Source organism: Salminus brasiliensis, chromosome 18 (genome assembly GCF_030463535.1).
Source record: "Salminus brasiliensis chromosome 18, fSalBra1.hap2, whole genome shotgun sequence".
In the NCBI taxonomy this organism is placed as follows: Eukaryota; Metazoa; Chordata; class Actinopteri; order Characiformes; family Bryconidae; genus Salminus; species Salminus brasiliensis.
The window spans coordinates 13,789,326-13,809,415 of NC_132895.1; the positions used below are offsets into that span (position 1 = coordinate 13,789,326).

Below are 20,090 nucleotides of genomic sequence, written 5' to 3' on the forward strand. Positions count from 1 at the left end.
AGGTAAAAACATTTCCTGCCGTTATTGGTGCTGTTACTACGCATGGGGGACATGCAACCATATATTACAGAGGAAATGATGCATGCAACTAATTCTGTGTCTAAGGAGCTCAAACAGATGTACAATGTATGCAGGGTTGAACAGTGCGAACACTCACAGTACAATGGTCAAGGTGTGTATATAAGAATAGACCACGTCTTAGTTAGCTGCATCTCCTAAGATCTGCCTAATTAAAATAGTTCATTCATGCAGTTTTGCAGAGACAGGTCGTGTTAAATGAGCAAGGTGGTGGGTCCCTCTGTAGAGGAAATCGGATTTGAAGTTTCACATCTGCTCGGAAAATGTAACAGGCTGTGGCATTTCAATTGTATCGGCTCATCTGGGAGTCACTTTGAAAAGCTGAAGTGATTGGCTTATATGGTGAGCAATCAGACTGGGCCTCTGGAGAGCTCCTTCAGGGACTCTTCAGGAAAACCGACTGATTTACAAGAGCCGTGCAGCCGCTGCTGCGTCAGGCTCTCAGAAAAGCACCATGCATGGGAAAGACAAGAGTCATTTAACAGCACTTTGATACGACATCATTTAACAGCAGCTGTCAGTGATAGTAAGTGTTCCCCTAAAAACAAATTAACTGAAGTGAATACAAATATTTTAGGACTGAGGTTTTTTTTTTAAACAATGGACAGCTAACTGCAATTCCTGGCATTCATGGAGACCCCTTTATTGTTGTCAAAATCTGTCAGAATTTGTTGGAAATATCATTGGTCTGGACACATGTACAATTTTGTGTGATTAGGTAACCTAAACCAAGACCTGTAGAGATGCGCTGTAACTGTAGACAGATGTAGATAGACTGTATAAAGATGTAGAAAGTATAATGTAGATAATACACTGTACTGTAAATAGCTGCTGTGCACTTTTAATGAATCCTTACTTTGACTTCCAGTGTATGACCTAATGGTTACAGGCTAATCATACTGATTAATTGTAGAAGATATTACTATAGCCAGTCTGAACTGAACTGCCACATTTCCTCTCCAGCCTGTGTGCTTCCACAGCTTAGTTTCATCTGCCGTTGAAGCTGAGGACTATCATTATTCTACTGAAATGGTTCAGTCTCTACAGGAGACCGTTAAAACAGCATTTGCAGAAGGACATGATTGCATACAATCCTGTGTACAGAGGTGCATTCTGCTGCCCTCTTGAGGAAGAATCTTTATACTACATCTCTGTTAGGGTCTTTTTGTTTGCCCATTTTCTACTCTTTTAAAACCTGTATCCAGCTAAACGCTTAACTTGCAGTAGTTGGCAAAGGTCAGAGACCACACTTCATATATTTAATTTCTAGTCAAAATGTCCTTTAAATAGAAGTATGTTTAGTTTTTTTAAGGAGATATTTCTGAAGAAATGTCCACTTGCATAAGTGGGGGAAAACACCAAACCTGTCCCCATTAGATAAACAGCACTAATTAAGTTTTATCCTCTTCTTTATTGACTTGTGTAAAACCAAGCAATTTTTCACAGACATCCTTATTTTGAGTGCCAAGAATTCCTGAAGAGACAGTAAAGCCTTCTGTTAACTGAAAACATGCTATGAACAGTCACTTAGTGATGTTGGATGTTAAATATGTCATTTTAGAGAAATGTGCTGAATTGTCTGGATTGTCTGGATTGTTCACAGTGGAGTTGGACTGAAACCAGACATTTGAAAAGTTAAATGCTGGAGTGATTTAAAAATAATGAGAAATTGGGACCCCTAACAACTGTGTAAGACCTGGTAGACCACCAACACTGCCTCCATCAAATACTCAGCACTTCTATATTTGAGAGAAAGGGAAAATTAAATCTGAAACAATTCACAGATGTTTCTGTCCATCCTTCCACTGTGAGAAGATGACGCAACAATGTCAAGAGTCCAGACCTTAACATCACTGAACGGGTTTTGGATGATAGCTGGTGAGATCTAAGAATGAACATGGTGTGGGTGTGGAAAAATCTGAAAGCATAATACAGGTAAAGGCTGTTATTGAGGCTTCTGTGTCATTTTCTGGGGAATGTTTCTTGCTGTTTTTCTGAAGCTGAAAAAGGAAATGCGTACTTGTGGCTGTACTAATGGCTGTTTTGACTGTAAATTCAGTTGTGAGGGGTGGTTTCTGACTGTAAACTATAAAACAGAATGTTAAACAAGTCTGGGAGTAGACATTGCACGAGATTAGGACAGTTATTAGGCCTGTTAGACTTTGACACATGGTGAATGGTGGCTGAACGCTCCGTATTTTGACACAGCTGCTGCAAATAAACGCACACCGTATGTATCAGTTGCTCTGTTTTATTACTTTATTACTGTTAACTTTAAATTAACACAGCTGTCGTCAATAAACAAGGTGTGTAAAATATGCACAAAGGTCATTTCACACAACAGTATGCAATAAGGAGTCGATTCATTGAACAGACGTTAGGAAATCTGTCTGCAATATTAACAATGTTAATCTATTGGTAATTTCAAAGAGGTCAGTAAGGCAACACCATACAGATCATGCAAACATCCGATCACAGAACAAAAAGATGTTTGGAGAACTGGAACGATCCATGTTGTAGGCCTGTATGTTTGGAAACTTGAAAGTGCTTTCTTGCGCAGAACCGTACTTGGGTGTGCTTCATGTTCATTCTCCATTCACTAGCTAGCAGTGGACGATTAGAGGTCATTAGAAATCATTTTGGCTCTCCTCATATTTAGACTGGCTAAGAAAACTCATTCCTAGAAAATTCTAATTGCAATATCTCATTCTGACAATTGCAAAGGCTTGTTGAAGTCACATTGTTACACATTACCTGAGTTGCTCTGTTTACGTCAAATATATTCAGTCAGGAAAAAATCTACAAATATGCCAGAGATTTAGCTGCTTAATATACAGCAATGGTTGTCTTAGAAGAAGAGTCACAGAGATACTCCTTCTTAAGTTCAGTGTTTTTCCTCAATATGTTTAATTTGTGAAATACATGCGTCTAAAACTCAGCTCTAAAACTCTAGGCCTCCACAGGTCATAGTACTGTATCCAGTTTCGGGCTCAATGCATAAGCAAACACACTGCCCAATGACAGAACATCTCTAGTATAAAATCATTTAACTTTTACCTATCTACTCTATGCTCTGTGGAAGTCTGTAAGATGTAATTCCAGCTGTAGTAGCTTCATTTACTAGCTTTCCTGAGCCTGAGAAGGAGAATTGTGTAAATCAGTGATATTTAGAAAAGCTTCACTACCCATAACATTCCCAACAAGAGTACAGTAGGAAAATAGAGTGGCTCCAGGTGAGTTAGAAAATCATTTATTTGAGATGGAAGGTAAAGTCTATTCAGATATTGTGTTGATGAAATAGCGGTAAAAGCAATTTTACACTCACATTCTATGCCTCTAATCTTAGCACTTCATCTTACTATATTATTACTATTATAATTATTAGTATTACTATTATTATTATTTACAATGAATTACAATACAAATCATACAGGGACACACAGCAAAAATCAACTGGCATTAGCTCGCCATGGTATAAAAAACAACAACCATGGAACAATAAAAGAGAATCAGAGCTACATTGATACAAACAAACAATCACTAATAGTAGCTGTTTACATTCAAATCTTTAGAAACTGGGATATATTCTATAATAAACTATCTATTTTTGTTTTACTTTTAATAAAGTCTAGTTATTTGAAGTTCTAATCAAAAATAGTATTAAAAAAGGCATGAAGGCAAGGAATACCTTTCCCTTTATAAACATATATGGTATTTACTTATAAGATAATTAGATTAACCATTGCAGGAATTTCTGAGGGTTGGAAGGTTATGTCAGTGAACTGTATCTTACTGTAGAAGCATGTATTTCACAAAAACGCACCAAAAAAACAGACAAACTTTGGGACATTCCTATAAGCTTTCTCTAACTGAGAGATCAATAGTAAGAAAGCAAGGCATGAGTATGCTGCCCGGCCTGCTGTCGGACAATATGCTTTCTTACTCATTCTGGCATGTTGATGTTTATGGAACAGTATCTTTCCAACATGTCGGCGTGAGCTCATGTTATTTGGAATTTAGGGGATGAATCCTACGTGGAATCTGCAGAACCAAGTTCCTGAAAGCACACAAAAAGAGCATGATTGATTTTTAAATCAAAGCTTTTTCAAAGCTTCAGGGTATTTTCTAACATCTCTCCACTGGGTAGTATTAGCCATAATACAATGCATGTTTTCAATAAAATTACTTTGCATACTTTGCATAGAAATACATTGGAATGAGAGCAGAGAGAGAGAGTTACCTGCGATAATCTAGATTTCCGGGCCTCTTTTTGCTGGTAGTAAGCTGAGATGATACAGTTTCGTCTGCAAAATTCAGAATGTAACAGTTAGGCCAAGCATTTAGCACCAATTTTTATAAAGTTTTATAATTGATATTACAATTCAGTCCTAAACTAGGCTTAATCTGTGTCCCCGAAACCAGGCCTTTATGTCACTAAAAGCATCCTTAGGTGCACTTTGTAGATTTACATGTACTGACTTTAGCCTATCTGTTGCTGCAAATATCATATATACACTACATGAATAAAAGTATTAGGGCACCTGCGACATCTGCTACTGCTTTTTTTGGAGTAGCTGTTTTTACTGTTCAGGGAAGAAGGCTTTCTACTAGAATTTGGAGCATTGCTGTGAATATTTGATTGGCTTCAGCAACAAGTGCATTAGTGTGATCATGGTGTTGGATGATCACCACCCCACCTCATCCTAAAAATAGTGGATGGGGCACCCCTCTAGCCCACGCCTGCCAATAGGTTCATGTTTATCTGCTCCAGACAGTTTTATTTTGTTGACAGTACTTCACTACAGGCACTAGACAAGCTGTGTGTGTGCATCAATGGTTGCAACTTAAAGTAGCAGAATGCATTCGATAGAAGGGTGTCCACAAAGATTTGGACATATAGTGTATCATTGGATATAAATCAGCCACCTCTACCCTATCCTTCAAATGGAAAGAGCCACCATAGGACCACCATAGAACCTTTATTGATCAGATATTATTATTGGGTGGTGGATCAAATATATATAATAATTGGTGTCACACAAAAACCTTGTATCTGCATTTCTGGCAGCAATATAATGTGAACCTTGCAGTTCATGATGAATGGACCAATGGAAATCCTCCAGCATGACTTGGAATAATATTTTTTTTTCATTGACTTTTAATGAAAGTTGCCATTTTGGAGATACAATGACGATATACAGATATGAGACAATTATTTTGTTCTGCTGTTTGTTGGGGATATATTTGGAAGCATGCTGTTCTCCTGAGCAGAGGGGGGCGGTAGTGGAGCCACTCGAACAGCTGCTGTGTTCACGGGGGACTTGGACATTTCCCAGAATTGCACAAATCTCTGTTCTTCTCCATGATTCCCAACCTATTTCTCAAATTACATTCGGAGTATCCTTCTCAATTCTTCGAGGACAGTTCTGGTACAACAGATGCTTCTCTTCATCATGTTTTGTTAAATGACACACATTGTTCCTCAAGATAGCTTTTGTATATTTAGCATTGTCAGGCAACTCATAGTCACTGATTAGGAAAACTCTCAGCACACTTGCAATCAACAGTCTTCCATTCCATTCTTAGAGCTTCATTATGCTTTGCAGCAGCGACACTCCCACTGTATGAGATCCACCATAATTTGCAAAGCATGTGCTTTGCCGGGTGAGGTCTCTAATTTGATGCGGCACATTTTCTCAACCTGATCCATTTAATAATGAACTATGGTTAGGCTGAAGGCCCAGCACTGATTGACAGGAAACAGACTTACTTGCTTTGAAGGCCACCCCCTGGTGGTAGTCCAGGTATGACTGTGGAAGCCAGCACGGTAAGAACTGAAAGAAGATCAGGCTCATCTCCTCTTCCACTCAACTCCTCAAATATTTCTGTTTGATAAGCAGTCATGCAAATGTTAGTTTTAACAGATGATACAGAACAGACACAGTCAAATGAAAGGCGTCAGCAGGTTCCTTGGAGTGATACCGCACAAGAACCATGGTTGGTTCTCCCGAACACACTGCAGTGAAGAGATTCTTCCCTATTTTAAATGGTCTACATAATGCACATTTATTTACATACATTCAGGCCAGAAATGCTTTAGGAACCTTCATATGTGAGAGTAACATTTGAAATCAGTTGCATTATTTACAGAAAAATACATATTTTTTAAACTCACCAAAGCAAAATGAATATGTGAGCATTATGCCCATGAAAATGTTATATAGTGAGACTACAGGAGATGGAAATCCTGTAAAAAGGAAACTGGATGACTCTGATCAGTAAGAGGTTTACTGTCACTGAGGTATGGTTTAGGCCCAGGGTTAGAGTCAAGTTCTAAAGATTGCAAGACTGTTATTAGAGAAATATTAGGCTAAAGACAAATACACCAGGACTATACTAGAATTATGGTAGACTGTTACTGTAGATCATTTCTGAAAGGGTGAAATCAGTTGTACAGAGACCAGTACTAAACTATAAGGTAAGAAAAAAACATGCCAAACATGGAGAAAAATCATATGAACAAGGAAAGTGTCTTTATTATTCCATACCAGCAACTTTAGACTCCAGAAAATCTTCTAACTCTGCCTCTTGGTGCAGTGCCTCAGGTGACAGCTGGGGGGCAGCAGGGAAGCACACCAGAATGATGCTGATATTGTCAAGGCTTCCCTGGAGAGGAGCAAATGAGAAATGATCATACTCTGTAGGGTCAGAACAGGACGTATTTCAGCCTCCCTTTAGGTGATATACATCAGTCTAATTCACATTTCGGATAGCAGAATACTTCTTTAGCTGTCACAGTATCAGATGTAGCTGTGAGCAAATGACAGAGCAAATGGACAGATCCATATTTCACCATATTCACCTACATTAGTTGAAGTCCTTATCTTTAAAATGGGCAGGCCTGTGTGTTCATGAAACAGCCCATTACAAGATGTGACAGCTTATGGCAGCAAGCTTAGTGTTTGGCATTAGGATTACGTCATTATGCCGAGCAGTGGGTTATTTTTGAACCCACACAGCCAGTGTTGTGATACCGTTATCCCCTCACTTGGCAAGGAGGATGCTGGTAGGTTACCACCTCTGTAATGATTAATTGGATTGTGCCTCACGTGCAGGCCTTGGGCCCAGATTGTGGGCTCCACTGCTGGGCATGTGCCCTAATGCTATACTGTGCTATGCTAACTGTCCCAGTCTTTTCACCCCAAGGCTAAATGTATTTGTAGCTTAGAGGTTGAGTGCTGAATTGCTTGGAGTCAGTGCTGCTGTCATGACAAAATGAGGCTTACTGAGCAGAGCAAGAATAGTGACATTTTCAGGTCAGCGCACATCTCTCCACTAAAGCCTCTCTTAGCCAGTCAGTCAGCCTTTCTCTTACATAACAGCCCAGCTGAAGTCAGCCTGAGACAAAGTCTGCCGCCCCAGGAGTTGAGAAAGAGGATGTGCGTGTATGTGTGTGTCCAGACTCTAGTGGTGTTCTAAAAACACTCATGGTGATGGTGGTAAATCTTCAGGTTTCTAAATGCATCTTTTAGCAAAATCCCACATCACAGGCTTTTAAGTGCCAGTCCATGAGTGTGAAACAGAAGCCTCGTGGGAGTCATACATTATTTAGAGAGAGGCGTCATTAACCAGTCTTTAATTCAGAGTTAAACGGCTAAGAGCTCACTTGTTGAGTAACAAGCTTTTAGCAGTCTGCCAGCCAGTATTCATTTGAACAAAATGCAGCTTTCCCCTTACCTCAGATATCATTAATGAATCAAGAACCAGCAAGTTTGCTTCTTTTGGTTTGCACTTTGTACGTGTACTTTTGTAAAGCTACAAGGCTATTTTGCTAACAAATGCCTGAACCCTACAGCCATCAGGCCAGCATTGTGTAACACTCCCTTCAAACCTCACCAATTCATTAAGCAAGCTTGAATAGTTTTGCTTATGTGTTTTCTGCTGTCTTTAAAAATGTAGATCTATGACACTGTACAACATACTGCTGCCTATTCAACTGAAAAAAGTACATTGTATACTTACAGAATTGTGTCCAGATTTCTGTCCATTTCTAGAGAGCAGTATAGATAAGAGGTTGTGGGTTCAAATCCCAGGACTAACTGGGTTCTCCTGGTTGTGTGATTGGGCATTTTCATTGTAGGCAGGTACAAATATTAATTAGAAATGGCTAAATGTATCGTCATTACCTGGTGGTTAGAAGCTCCTCTTCCCTTTAAGTTTCATTATCTGTATGTTTAAGGTTCAGGGTAAAACTAAAGAAGCAAATTGTAAACACTGAGTATATCTAAATAATTGGGATTAGCCTTTGTTATCATTATTATTATCACTTTAATCATTGTCAATCCCACCCAGTAGCTGGGATTCCTCCATCACATAATGCCACTAGTGCTTAGAAGGTGAAGGCTAGCATACTCTTCCTCCACAAGATGTGAAGCCAGCCAACTGCATCTTTTTGAACTGCTGCTACTGCAACATCATTGGACAGCTCAGCATGCTTAGACGAGAACACTAACTGTCAAGCTAACAGGATTTTTTCTGACTGATGGGGGGGAATAAGGGCCAACCTGCCCACACAGAGAATGAGGACTATTATGTTCTTTTAGACTGATTTATATTGCACATATGGCTAATATAAAATATAGAAATATGCTACTATGTTTCTTGTGTGACTGTAAAGCAATCTGAATTAAAATTAGTCTAATAAAATTGTGTAACCTTTTGTCCAAACTATTGCTTTAACGTTTAAAGCCATCTTACCTTATAGAGGCAAAGGTCAATGACCTGGGAGCAAACCTCTCTGAGGTCTGTGCACACTCGCAGTCTGCTGCGTACAAATGCACAGAGCTCCTCATTGCTGACAGTGTCCCACACCCCATCACAGGCCAGCACTATGAACTCATCAGCTGGGGAGCGCTCCACAGCGCAAATCTCAGGCTCGGGTGAGACCATCTGCTCCGTGGCCGGCCGCCACTCAGCTGCCTTGTAGCTGAAGTCCCCCAGAGCCCGGGAGACAGCAAGGGAGCCGTTGACACGCTGCAGAGTGACTGAGCCCCCAGCATTCTCAATCCGCTCCTTTTCTCCAGGACTGAAGGGCTTGTGGTCCTCCGTGGAGAAGGCCACGCGCCCGCTGCGACACAGCACTGCCCGTGAGTCACCACAGTTCACAAAGTAGATGTGGTGAGGGGTGATCACTGTGGAAACCACGGTGGTGCCTCCACGCTCCCAGCCCTCACGACAGGCCATGGCATGAAGGTGTTTGTCCATGAGGAAGAAACCCTCCCTAATGCCCTCAGTGACCTGCTCCACATCTTCATCTGCCCGGATCTTTCCTGTGAGAACAAACATCACATGAAGGGGGTGTATTGCAGTCATTGCACTTACATTTTCTGTAAATGAGACGTTTGAGGGGAAGGAACCTTAATGCTGAAACACGTCCTTGTACTAATTCAAAGTTTCACAAAGAATCAGCAAGGAGCCCCATTATTAGAGTTGTAGTGATGATGGGATTTTGCATGCTTTAGGACATGTCAGAAAGAATCCACAAATCTATGAATATGTGCAGGTTGATAGAGTTCAGTTGTTTAATGAACAGCAGGTGGATTATTAAAGCTTTAGTGCTGATGTATCTTTGCATGCTCAAGGATTGTCAAAAAGATTTAACAGGTTAACACATTAAGTGACTTTCTTCTCTCTTGTGTGTTGTAATTTACTGTAACTGTACTTTATGTGCTTTAGCAGGCCTGCTGATGTTTTCTTCACTTTCACAGTCAAAAGTTTTATGCTATTACCCTAGGCTCTTGAAAAAGAAGGTTTGTTAAGTCCAAGACAATGATTATTCAAGATCAAGAGTCTAAGGAGGCCTGAAAGGCCTTAGACAGAGTGAAATCAAGACCAAATCAGGATTGAGACCTCTCACCACAAATGTAGTCAATCAGCGAAGACATGTTTGTTGTCCACAGTTGAGTCCTTATTACTGCACTACGGCTATGAGATTAATATAACTGACAAATAGGGAAAGTCAATGTCACCAAACATCTTTGTGGATGACATAGTTGTATTACATTACTCTCATACTGTGACTCCAGTATGGTGTTTAGATACCACTGCTTTGAATGAATCCAATCAAAATCTGTGTGATATTGGGTCTCAATCAAGACCAGAGACTAAATTTGGTAGGACCAATAGTTCAAATACTATTGACACCAGGCCTGGACAGGTTTAGGTTGGGAGAAAGAGCATCTAACATCTGGCCTTGAGTTCCAGTATTGAATCACTCTAAAAAACACTTTTGGGCACCTTTATATTTTAGAGGGTTCCTCATAAGCTCCAAGTCTGCTGGGAAAAAACAACCAGCTCTTAATGGTCTAAAAATGGGTTGCCAACTAACCTGTGCCCAGTATGTGGTCCAGCAGGTTTCTTGAGCAGTGCTGGGCCACCGTGCTTCCAGCATGGCCATCATAAACGGCGAAGAAGCCCCAGTGGGACAACTCCCCACCCAGCTGGGGGAAGCAGTTGTGGAAGTCCTCCATGTGGGCCCTCCAGCCCTGCATGCTGGCCAGGGCGTAGGTCAGACCCCACGAGGCGCAGCCCTCCTCCATGTACTTGTCCAGCACAGGCCGTTCCAGGTAAGGGCTGGGTATGACCCCCTCCTCCTCTGCCCCATCCTCTCCCTCCGCTAGCTCGCCCCCGCCCCCTCCGCGGCCCCCTTTGAAAAAGGAGGTGACCCGTTTCTCTGTCTCTTTGACCAGCTGACGAACAAAAGCAGGCATTTCCACGGCCCCTTTCCTGGAAGTTCTCATGATGTCGTTTAATCTCGTCTCTCTTGACTGAATCCTCTCTCTCTCTCTCTCTCTTTTCCTCTCTCTCTCTCTTTTTCTCTTTCTCTGTCTCTCAGCCTCCGCCCCTAGGCTTCTGTTCCTCTGCCTCTGCCTTGGCTGTGTGCAGCCTTGCTGCTGATCTGCTCAGAAGCCTTCAGAGCATGATGTCTTCAGAGACAGGTCCTGCTGCTCCGAGCATCAACAAATAATCAAATCCAGGATGACAGATGTTATCCTTTGTTGTTCTACCCATCCCTGGACACGTGTTCTCGAGCTGTAACCTATCTGCTTTCAGTCTTGTTCTGTCCAAATAGCTCCAGTGCCATCTTCTTCCTGCTCTGTCTCTCACTGCTATTCCCTCTCTTTCCAGCTATCTCTCTGAACCTGTTATTTTCCTGTCGTCCATCTGATTGGCTGAGCTATTTCTGTACTCCAATCCCCTCGCAGTGTACACCTCCTTCCTCCTTGTTTTACACACGCATGCACAATCCCTCTGTCTCACTCTCACTGGCTCTCTCTAATGCGCTCTCTCTCTCTCTCTCTCTCTCTCTCTCTCTCTCTCTCTCTCTCTCTCTCTCTCTCTCAATGTTCCTCCATTTGAACTCTCTCTCCATTACTGTGAGCATTTGATGACTTCAGATGACCCAGCAGCCGCCATCACAGATTACAGAGAATTTCAAAAAAGAGCAAATAGAGACAGTAAGCACCCCTCTCCCTCTGATACTCCCTCTGGAAGGCATCACAACCAGAACTCATGCGGAGGAACACGGCTTGCCCCAAGCACAATTTATGAATGATGCATCCAAAGATGAACTGGAGAGTGTCCAGCCTGGGCACATTCAGACAGATTAGAGGATTATGTAAATAAACAAATGTATTCATCATCGCTGAATTACATAAAGAGCTATTTTTACCCATGGGACATATGTATGTGGACTGATGTTAGCAAAAACAGTTAACACAACAATAATGACATTTAAACAGCTGTGCTGAGATAAGTACTTGCATTGTGACACTATCCTAGCACAAATATTAATATTTCAGAGCTATACAATTTTAGAAATGCACAATTTTGAGTGGGTCATGTTCTACAGATTTTTGCCACAGTTCATTTTTACATAACCTCTCTTTATGTCTTAGAATTATCCATGCAGGCTTTGGTGCACCCTTTTATGCAACATGTAAATAACCTCTTTTCTGATTGGCTCCCATATATTGTTCCTTCAATAACTTCACAACTTCAATGTAAATAGGAAGGGCTAGACTTTATAAGGGCCCAACACAATGTGTTGTGCTCAGAAAGTGTGAAGAAAAAAACTTCAAACAAAGTTTAAAGATTTAATATGCTAATTGTTCTGGTAAATTTATCTACTGAGATCCATTTACAATGTGTGTTTGGCTTTATGCTCCAAAAATTGACATAATGTTTTTTATCCATAACCATTTTCTAACCACTTTTCATCCTTTAGAATTAAATAGGCTTTTTATGTTAGGGCATATATATATGAGATAAATGAGCACTGTTCCGATTGGTTGTCTTGTATTGTGTCTCATTCAAAAAGACCTCTGAGCTGATACTTTCAGAGAAGTGAACTATGGGTAGGATTAAACTGTTATAGGGTGACTAGATGGAGATGTGTAAATGTGTTGGTGCGAGAAAGAGACAAGATCAGAGAATGATTTTGGAGAAAAAAACTGACCAGCACAGACATACACAGAGACGTGTAAATGGTTTGACATCACGAACATAAGGAACGCAAAAACGATGGATAGTTATCATATATGGACAGTATGGACTTATGGAATGGATTGAATGTCTGGAACCATCGTTTATTAAATTCTATTCCCCCAAAAAAGGCACTTTAATGCTATATCTAATGTGTTTATCTGCAACGATACCAACACACAGATTGTGAATCAGCTTAAGTCTGTGATAAAAAGAAGCGGATACATTTTAAAGCTTATCAGGTATTAATAGCTGACATTTTGGCTTTCACCAGCTTTCGAAAAGCCATGTCCTAGCCCTTGATAAGCATTAATTAGATAATATTGCTGCTATTTAAGATAGGCTTCACCTCTAGAGGTTCAAGGCCTGTCTACACACTGACACATGCTGACGTCTCAGGTTCCTACAGCTCTGAGGCCTTCTGGAGAGAGGGGCGGGAAGTGAGCTTGCGTGTAAGAGTGTTTGTGTGTGTGTGTGTGCGCAAAGGCGGTCGAGTGTGTGTAAAGATGGGGTGTCCAAGTGGAGAGGTTATAATTAGGTCAGGCCGGCCCTTTACTGCTGACAGTGCTGGGGTGGCCAAAAAAAGCCTGTCGGGTCGGAGGAGTGCAGGGAGGAGAGGGGGTTTGGCGTGGAAGCAGCAGAAATGGCCAGCAAAGGTGAGATATGTCCACACGACTCAAGAAAGCTGGAACTGAGCTCTTCGCAGGTCGCCTAACTACACAGGGAGTGTAATGTGCCACGGTGGTGATAATAAGGGTACTGGCAGGTGAAGGGGCTTCCGGCAGCGCTTGCGCAGTGCATAGTGAAGCTACAGTAAGACTGCTGAATGGTCAGTTCATCACAGTGGGCTTGCTTACAGCAGCTTGGCAAGCTGAAGTGATCTGAAGGATGGATTACCGTCTGGGGCTGGACTTGTGCAGGACTCTAGGATATACAGGGCTTCTTTTTAAGAAAGACACAGTGATGTTTTGAACAAGAGGAGGTGAGACCCTCTCTTTGACTTGTTTCTAGCCGTGCTGCCAGATGACTCACAGGGTGGTGATTCAATCTGAACCGGCCATGTCAGGCCGAATTAAAGGGTGTATTAGCAAGGCCGGAGGTCTTATTGAAGAGGGCTCTATTGTTTGATCAGATAACTCCTCCTTTATAGCTTTGCACCTGTGCTTGCCACGGCATGGATTTGCACCTGTGTTTGCTGAATAATCGGAAGCAACAGCTGTCTGAATCCATTGGCTTTTGACGAGGAGATGTTAATGGCGCTCCACACGGAGCTGCTGACTGTGTGGTTATGCTCTCTGATGAATTAAATGGACACTGTGCTGTTAGCTTGATTAATGGGGCCTCATTGAAGACAAAATGGAAATTATGTGGATGAAAATAAACATTCTAGGTGAAACCTATTACCATTAGCAAAATTTTAAGGTTTACATAAATCAGCTGGTAAGGATTTTAAGACTTAACTGTACATTAGTGCTGTAGTGCTTGTTTTGCAACTAACAATAATAGGAAGATTGGCATCTCTGTCATTGCCACTCCAGTCAGGAACACAGCTAACTGCACTATGGAACTTTGGTGGAGCTGCACAAGATCACTCACAACAACTGCATAACGCTCATATTTGTGTAAAATCCTGTAATATTACTGGATCCCTTCAGTCCACATGCTTCTTTCACTCATCTTTTGGCTTGTAAACAAATGCATGTGTACAGAGTGTAGTAGTAGTAGTACAGAGTGTAGTAGTAGAGTAGTGTAACTGTTTTTTTTACACTCCGTAAACTGTAGGGGGAGCCTGAGAGAAAACAAATAACAATTCTCGCATAATGCTGCTTTAAGTTTAAAGTCCTTCCGAATAGCTGTGGTCCCAAGCCTATACTGCAGCCAAGGTAAGGCAGGTCCTAGGCAGGACTGTCCCATGAAGACTCATTCCTATTAACCTATTGGTCACACAAATGGAACGGTCTAAGCAGGCTGAGTGGTGATGTCACCAGAAAGGTCCTGCCTCTTGCAATTGCGGCACGTAACTGTTGCATAGTGGCTCTTGCGTTTTTATTTCTTTATAGAAATCATAAAGAAAGAAATATAATTATAAAAGCTAACATTTTATACGGGATCATTTTCCAACATTTTGTTTATGCGGTTGTATGTGCTAAAGAACTGTGGGTAACCAAGGGCTGGGAAACATACATTGGTTGCGTTTTAGAAATTGTTCCAAATATAGCCTGCATTTCTTTCCTGTATACGAAGTTTACTTCACTTTGGAACAGCCTTCAGTAACATAGCAAGAAATGCAACTTACCTCGGCTGCAGCCTAGACTTTGAAGCACAGTAAATCACTACACAGATTTAAATCCATGGTGAGCTGTGACTATTAGTGTTTAGGCCTTTAGACTGGACCATAAATGTCAAAACTAGGTTTAAAAAAGAAATTCATGATTTCTATCTGTATTATAACATTCTTGTTTTCCAGATTTGTATGAATACATAAGTACATATATAAATATAGTAATTCACTTTAAACAGAGTACATTCATAATATAGGTCCTCTTTTATATAAAACTCTACATTTAAAATGATTTACAATGTGAAATTCCATATGGTTGCATGAGCTAAACAGAGGTTGTTGCTCTATGGAAACCCTGTGACATGACCTGTGAGCCTCAGGTGAGTCAGCATGGAATGAACCATTATAATCTACCTCTCACTGTGCACATGTTTGTAGTAAGTATCAGCAAACTGTGGAGAAGAAATATTACCTGACTGTCTGGTTTTCCCTCAACTGCATATTGTTTGTTGATCATTCTACAGTAACCAGTGGGGCGTTCTGTCATTTCGAAACAAGAATAAACAAGTGGAGAGAATATAATGGTTAAGAAATATGACCTTCTCTCTATAAACATACAGATTACAATAAACTGCACATAGCTAGACATAACAGCATAAAAAAGACGTTTGAGGTTTTGTCTTTAATCTCGTTCCAGAACAACCACAGATTCAGACAGGGCTTTATTCTCTTTCTCAGTCGCACTTTGTTCCTTTCTTCTCTCTCCACAGTGGCAGATTTGTTGTACTGGCGGAATGTAGCCAAAACAGGCCTGGTGTTCACAGGACTGGTGGTAGGGTTGGCCAGCCTGTTCCAGCTCAGTGCCATCTCTGTGTTGTCTAATCTGGGCCTGGGCATCATGTTTTTCACTCTCCCTATGCGCCTCTTCTACAAAACCATGGACCTGGCCCGCCTCAACGATGGGACGCACCCCTTCCAGTAAGTAAGAGTTTACCTACTCGGCCCCACAGAGCTTTATTTACCATTTCATCTGTTGGTATTTCACATATAAAGGACAGGGCCCGTACCTCTAATGTATGCCATCTGACAAAATATGCGTCCAAAGCTTGCCCCTTTCGTTTTACACTGGAGCTATGAAGCTCCTGTTATTCTTCACTAATTAGCATTATGTGAACTGCATGCCTAATGCATCACACACTTTACTGAAACAGGCTTAAGATATTAATCGACTACACTGAGGGATCACTTCAAGAGAGATTGAACTGTGAGGAAAACATTATGTGCCAGGATATTCTTTAATCCTCTCCGTCCATCATATTTCTGTCATCCGTCTTTCATAAAAGGTCATATTTGGATGAGGACAGCACTTTGACAGATGAGGACACAGTTCGCGTTGTGGAGAAGATAGTTCTCCTGATCGCCACTCTCATCACAGAGCTGAAGAGACTCTTCTTCATCGACTGCATTGTGGATTCACTGAAGGTCTGAACTGCATGTTCGTGTGAAGAAAATTAAACACAATGCGATGTGTGCACATTTCACAGCAGCAGGTGACCTACTTCCAGGACGCTGAGGGAAAAACTGTCCACTTGCGTAATTAGACCAGATCTGAACTTTTAACATGTGCTATCATTCCCAACAGCATTACAGCTGCAGGACACCAAACTGAATGTTTTAATCACACCACATTTGACAGAAAGAGCATTTGATTTATGAAGCTGACATGACAACCGGTTGACTGGTGACATTGTTATGGGGCACCTAAGGCTCATCAATGCAATCCATGGAGGCCCAACCTCACATCTTCCAGGTCTTGATGCCAGCTACCACAGGATGCCTTCAGAGGTCTTGTGGAGTCCATGTCTTGAATTCTCAGAACTGTTGTGGTGGCACAGAGGAAGCCAACTCAGTGTTAGGAAAGTGGTTCTGATTGTTGTATATCCCAAAGAAAATACAAAGTAATGTGAGATAATAACGATGTGCTCTGAGTAAACATGTTTCATTTTTCTAGTTTATCGTGTTGCTGTACCTGCTGAGCTATGTTGGGATCCAAACCACTGGTCTTACTCTTGTGATTTCTGGTAAGACCTTCTCATTGCATGCCAAGATTGCAAACCGACAAGCTCTTTGCCTAACTGCACTTACTTTCCTGAACAGTGATGAAAGCATTTGTGGTGAGTTTGGAACTCAGACAGTTGTTTTCTTTGCATGACAGGTGTGATTTGTGCTTTCTCTCTGCCTCTGGCCTACAAACTTCAGCGGGTAAGACATCAGAGCTTAAGGAAATTAGATTATTAATAATTTATTGGCTCAGGCTATTCTTGACCTAACCATCAATCTTTTTGACAGGCGCGGATTGACAAGATCATCAAAGCAGTCAAATCGTTAGTGAACAAGACCACAGAGATGTAAGTTCTTGACAGTTATAATGACATAAATAACAGCAGTGCACTCTGCATACACATTTATTTCACCATGTATCGCTACTGTCATGCATTCAATAGTGCTAGTGAGGTCAGGATGTTGGATAACCTTTAGCCCACCCATGCCAAAAGTATTGGATGGAGATTCCAGAGAACACACTGCTTCACAGCTCAATGCTGGGGCTGGGATGAGGGGGTTATGCCCATCTAACCTACGACTAGCATTATGTATCGTTCCAATAGGTTCATGTTTATCTGCTCCAGAGTCCAGATCTCAGAGACCTTTTCTATTGGCATACATTATGATGTCTTTTCTGATAGTTGGGTTAGTTCGTTATGCATCCTCTCATCTTAATAATAGAATGAGGTAAGAATTGTAGTTGTCTAATTTAGTCGTAACCTCTAAACCTCTCTTAGTCCATCACGTCGCAGCAGAACACAATAGGTACATTGTGTATAGCTGTAAGCTGCATAGGCCTCTGATAAGAAGGTGAGCTTATCAGAAACTTATTACATCATTTCAAGATGAATGGACAAACTAAAGTGATTCTAAATTACTCCATAAATTTAACGTATATTAACACACATAAAGGTTAATCAGGTTTTCTCTCTCTCCTGTACAGTTAAAGGCATACTAGAATCCACCAGGGATCCTCAAGGGATTCACCTTCAATTCCAAACCATTAACTCATGTCCAACCATCCAAGCATGGCTTTTATGACCTATTTTTCATAAAGACTTACGTCTAACTTTGCTACCCACTTATGATCTTGATTTAACTTGGTATAGTGGTGGCATTTGGCCAAAGTGGGAATCAAACTTCTGTGTCTGAGGTGTAATGATGATGCCAGCACTTGATGCTAGCACCCTGATGTTTGTTGTTGCCCACTATGACCACTATTTAGCTGGATAGTGAAATAATTAATCTATAAACAGGTTCTTACCAGATTCTGCCACGTTTGTCTAGCCAAACAGGCAGAGATGGAGGTTGAAGAATGGGGTATTGAGGATATGGGGGTGGGGTAATGGCGCATTGAGGAGATGAGGGTGGTGTAATGGGGTCTTGAGGAGTGTTTCATAAAGTGACTGACAGGATGTTAGTGTAACCACAGAGTGATCACTGGAGATCAGTGTTTTAAGCAGGTTATCTTAGACACCTAATACAGTCTGCTGATGCCATTGCCGTAATAATATTTTTTTGTTTTAGATATTTTATAGTTCAGTTAAATCAGTAAGAAGAGACCAGGGAAATTGAGCAGTGCACCTTTAACATTTCAGAGTTTCAAGGTTTTGTTTGTATGTTCTGAAATCTTTTGTCAGAAGAAAAGGCCTTAAAGATCTGTATTTGTTATCTCTTTCCTCTCCAGTGTTGAGCTCATTGTGTCGTTGGCCAAGTCCCCTCCACCTCCGGCTCCTGCACCCACCCCTGCCCCTACACCCAAACTAAAACTCAAGGCTAAATGAGAAGGATGCAGAGTGGAAGATAAGGAAAGTGTGACAGAGGGAAAGACGGAGTGAAGAAGGAGAGAAAGACAAGTCTTATTGTGTCCATACTCTTACTGTGCAGCCAGGGCCTGTTGGGCAGGTGGGGGTGGTGGCAGAATACAAAAGGGTGCCTGCCTGAAGGGGCTTGATTGAGGGGCTGAAAGGGAGGGAAAATTCTTAAATATTTTATGGTGCTCTGAATTTATTATATTTTACTCTTAGATTTCAGCAACATGTGTCTGTACTGGTTTCTTATGAACAAATGAAACAGTAACACCTGTCTCAGAGGGATTTGGAACCATTGTCAACCATTGGAGTGGAACCATTGTCAACAAAGCATATTGTAACTGTAACATGATTATTTAAATAAAGACATCTTTTTCACATGGCAATGACATGAGATTACTGTGTGTGGTATGACATGACATTAAAGTATTTTAGATGCTAGGATGCACACTATGATGGCACTGGAAATGGGATTGAAGGACCTGTTTGCACAGTACTGGGTACAGTGCAGTGAATGTACAAAAACAAACAAATGATATATATATGTGTGTGTGTGTGTGTGTGTGTGTGTGTGTGTGTGTGTGTTTGTGTGTGTGTTTATGTTTAAAAAAAATTATCTGACAAGGTAAATGTGAGCTATTGTATCATAGGCCTCAAAATAACTCAACAGTTGTTTGTAGGGGCAAAATTACATAGCTTTTAACTTCATTTAAAATTTAACAAAATAGTTATTAAATTCACTTTCATTTGATGCCAAACGTGACCCTGTCCCTAACCTCCACCCAAAACTACTCCTAACCTCACCTTATTCATAAACCTAACCTGCCCACAATCCTAAAGCATCAGCAGAAGAGTTTCTGAACTAATCGAACATTTGTAGATGAACTAGAAGTGACTCTCCAATAATGTGGGAAAGTGTATCACCATCACCGTCTAAGGTGTCACATTGCACTTGGGCAACACTGTACTTTAAAAGCAGAATGGTAATGCTGAAAATATAAGGATTATAACTTTATTTGGAGGGTTTCATTCCAGACAGACATTTTGGTTAATAGTTACTACATCTATAGCAAATTGCTCTTGTGACTGTAAAAGTAATCATCACAGCATTAAATAGTGTGTGTTTGTGTGTGTAAAGTGTACAGTGTGTGAAGGGAGTTTTTCTTTTACCTTGTAAATAACTAGTTTTATTGGATGTTTTAATTAACTGTAAAATGAGAAAAAGCTTTGTTGGAAATTGTTAGAAATGTAATTGAGTAAAATGTGAAGTTAAA

General features: G+C 40.9%; 2 protein-coding genes across 2 annotated transcripts; one reads left to right on the plus strand and one right to left on the minus strand.

Annotated features, from left to right (window-relative positions):
* Positions 1-2,313: 2,313 nt before the first annotated feature.
* On the minus strand, positions 2,314-11,355 carry ppm1nb (protein phosphatase, Mg2+/Mn2+ dependent, 1Nb (putative)). Its single transcript, XM_072662044.1, has 6 exons — positions 10,466-11,355; positions 8,836-9,407; positions 6,627-6,744; positions 5,849-5,963; positions 4,319-4,382; positions 2,314-4,135 (listed from the first exon to the last, which is right to left on the minus strand). Exons 1-6 carry the CDS (start codon positions 10,875-10,877, stop codon positions 4,109-4,111), a joined length of 1,308 nt encoding a protein of 435 aa, XP_072518145.1. The 5' UTR covers positions 10,878-11,355; the 3' UTR covers positions 2,314-4,108.
* Positions 11,356-13,264: 1,909 nt separating this feature from the next.
* Positions 13,265-19,179, plus strand: rtn2b (reticulon 2b). Its single transcript, XM_072662499.1, has 7 exons — positions 13,265-13,277; positions 15,673-15,880; positions 16,246-16,384; positions 16,914-16,983; positions 17,118-17,164; positions 17,252-17,310; positions 18,693-19,179. Exons 1-7 carry the CDS (start codon positions 13,265-13,267, stop codon positions 18,787-18,789), a joined length of 633 nt encoding a protein of 210 aa, XP_072518600.1. The 3' UTR covers positions 18,790-19,179.
* Positions 19,180-20,090: the final 911 nt, after the last annotated feature.

Bases quoted from the DNA above. Each gene is read 5' to 3' on its own strand.
- ppm1nb (XM_072662044.1), bottom strand. From the start codon at position 10,877: ATGAGAACTTCCAGGAAAGGGGCCGTGGAAATGCCTGCTTTTGTTCGT. The intron at 5,964-6,626 runs GTATGGAATAAT...CTTATCAAACAG, and splicing joins TCTGGAGTCTAAAGTTGCTG to AAATATTTGAGGAGTTGAGT. The intron at 4,136-4,318 runs GTAACTCTCTCT...GTGTGCTTTCAG, and splicing joins GGAAATCTAGATTATCGCAG to GAACTTGGTTCTGCAGATTC.
- rtn2b (XM_072662499.1), top strand. The intron at 15,881-16,245 runs GTAAGTAAGAGT...CTTTCATAAAAG, and splicing joins GATGGGACGCACCCCTTCCA to GTCATATTTGGATGAGGACA. The intron at 16,385-16,913 runs GTCTGAACTGCA...TCATTTTTCTAG, and splicing joins GCATTGTGGATTCACTGAAG to TTTATCGTGTTGCTGTACCT.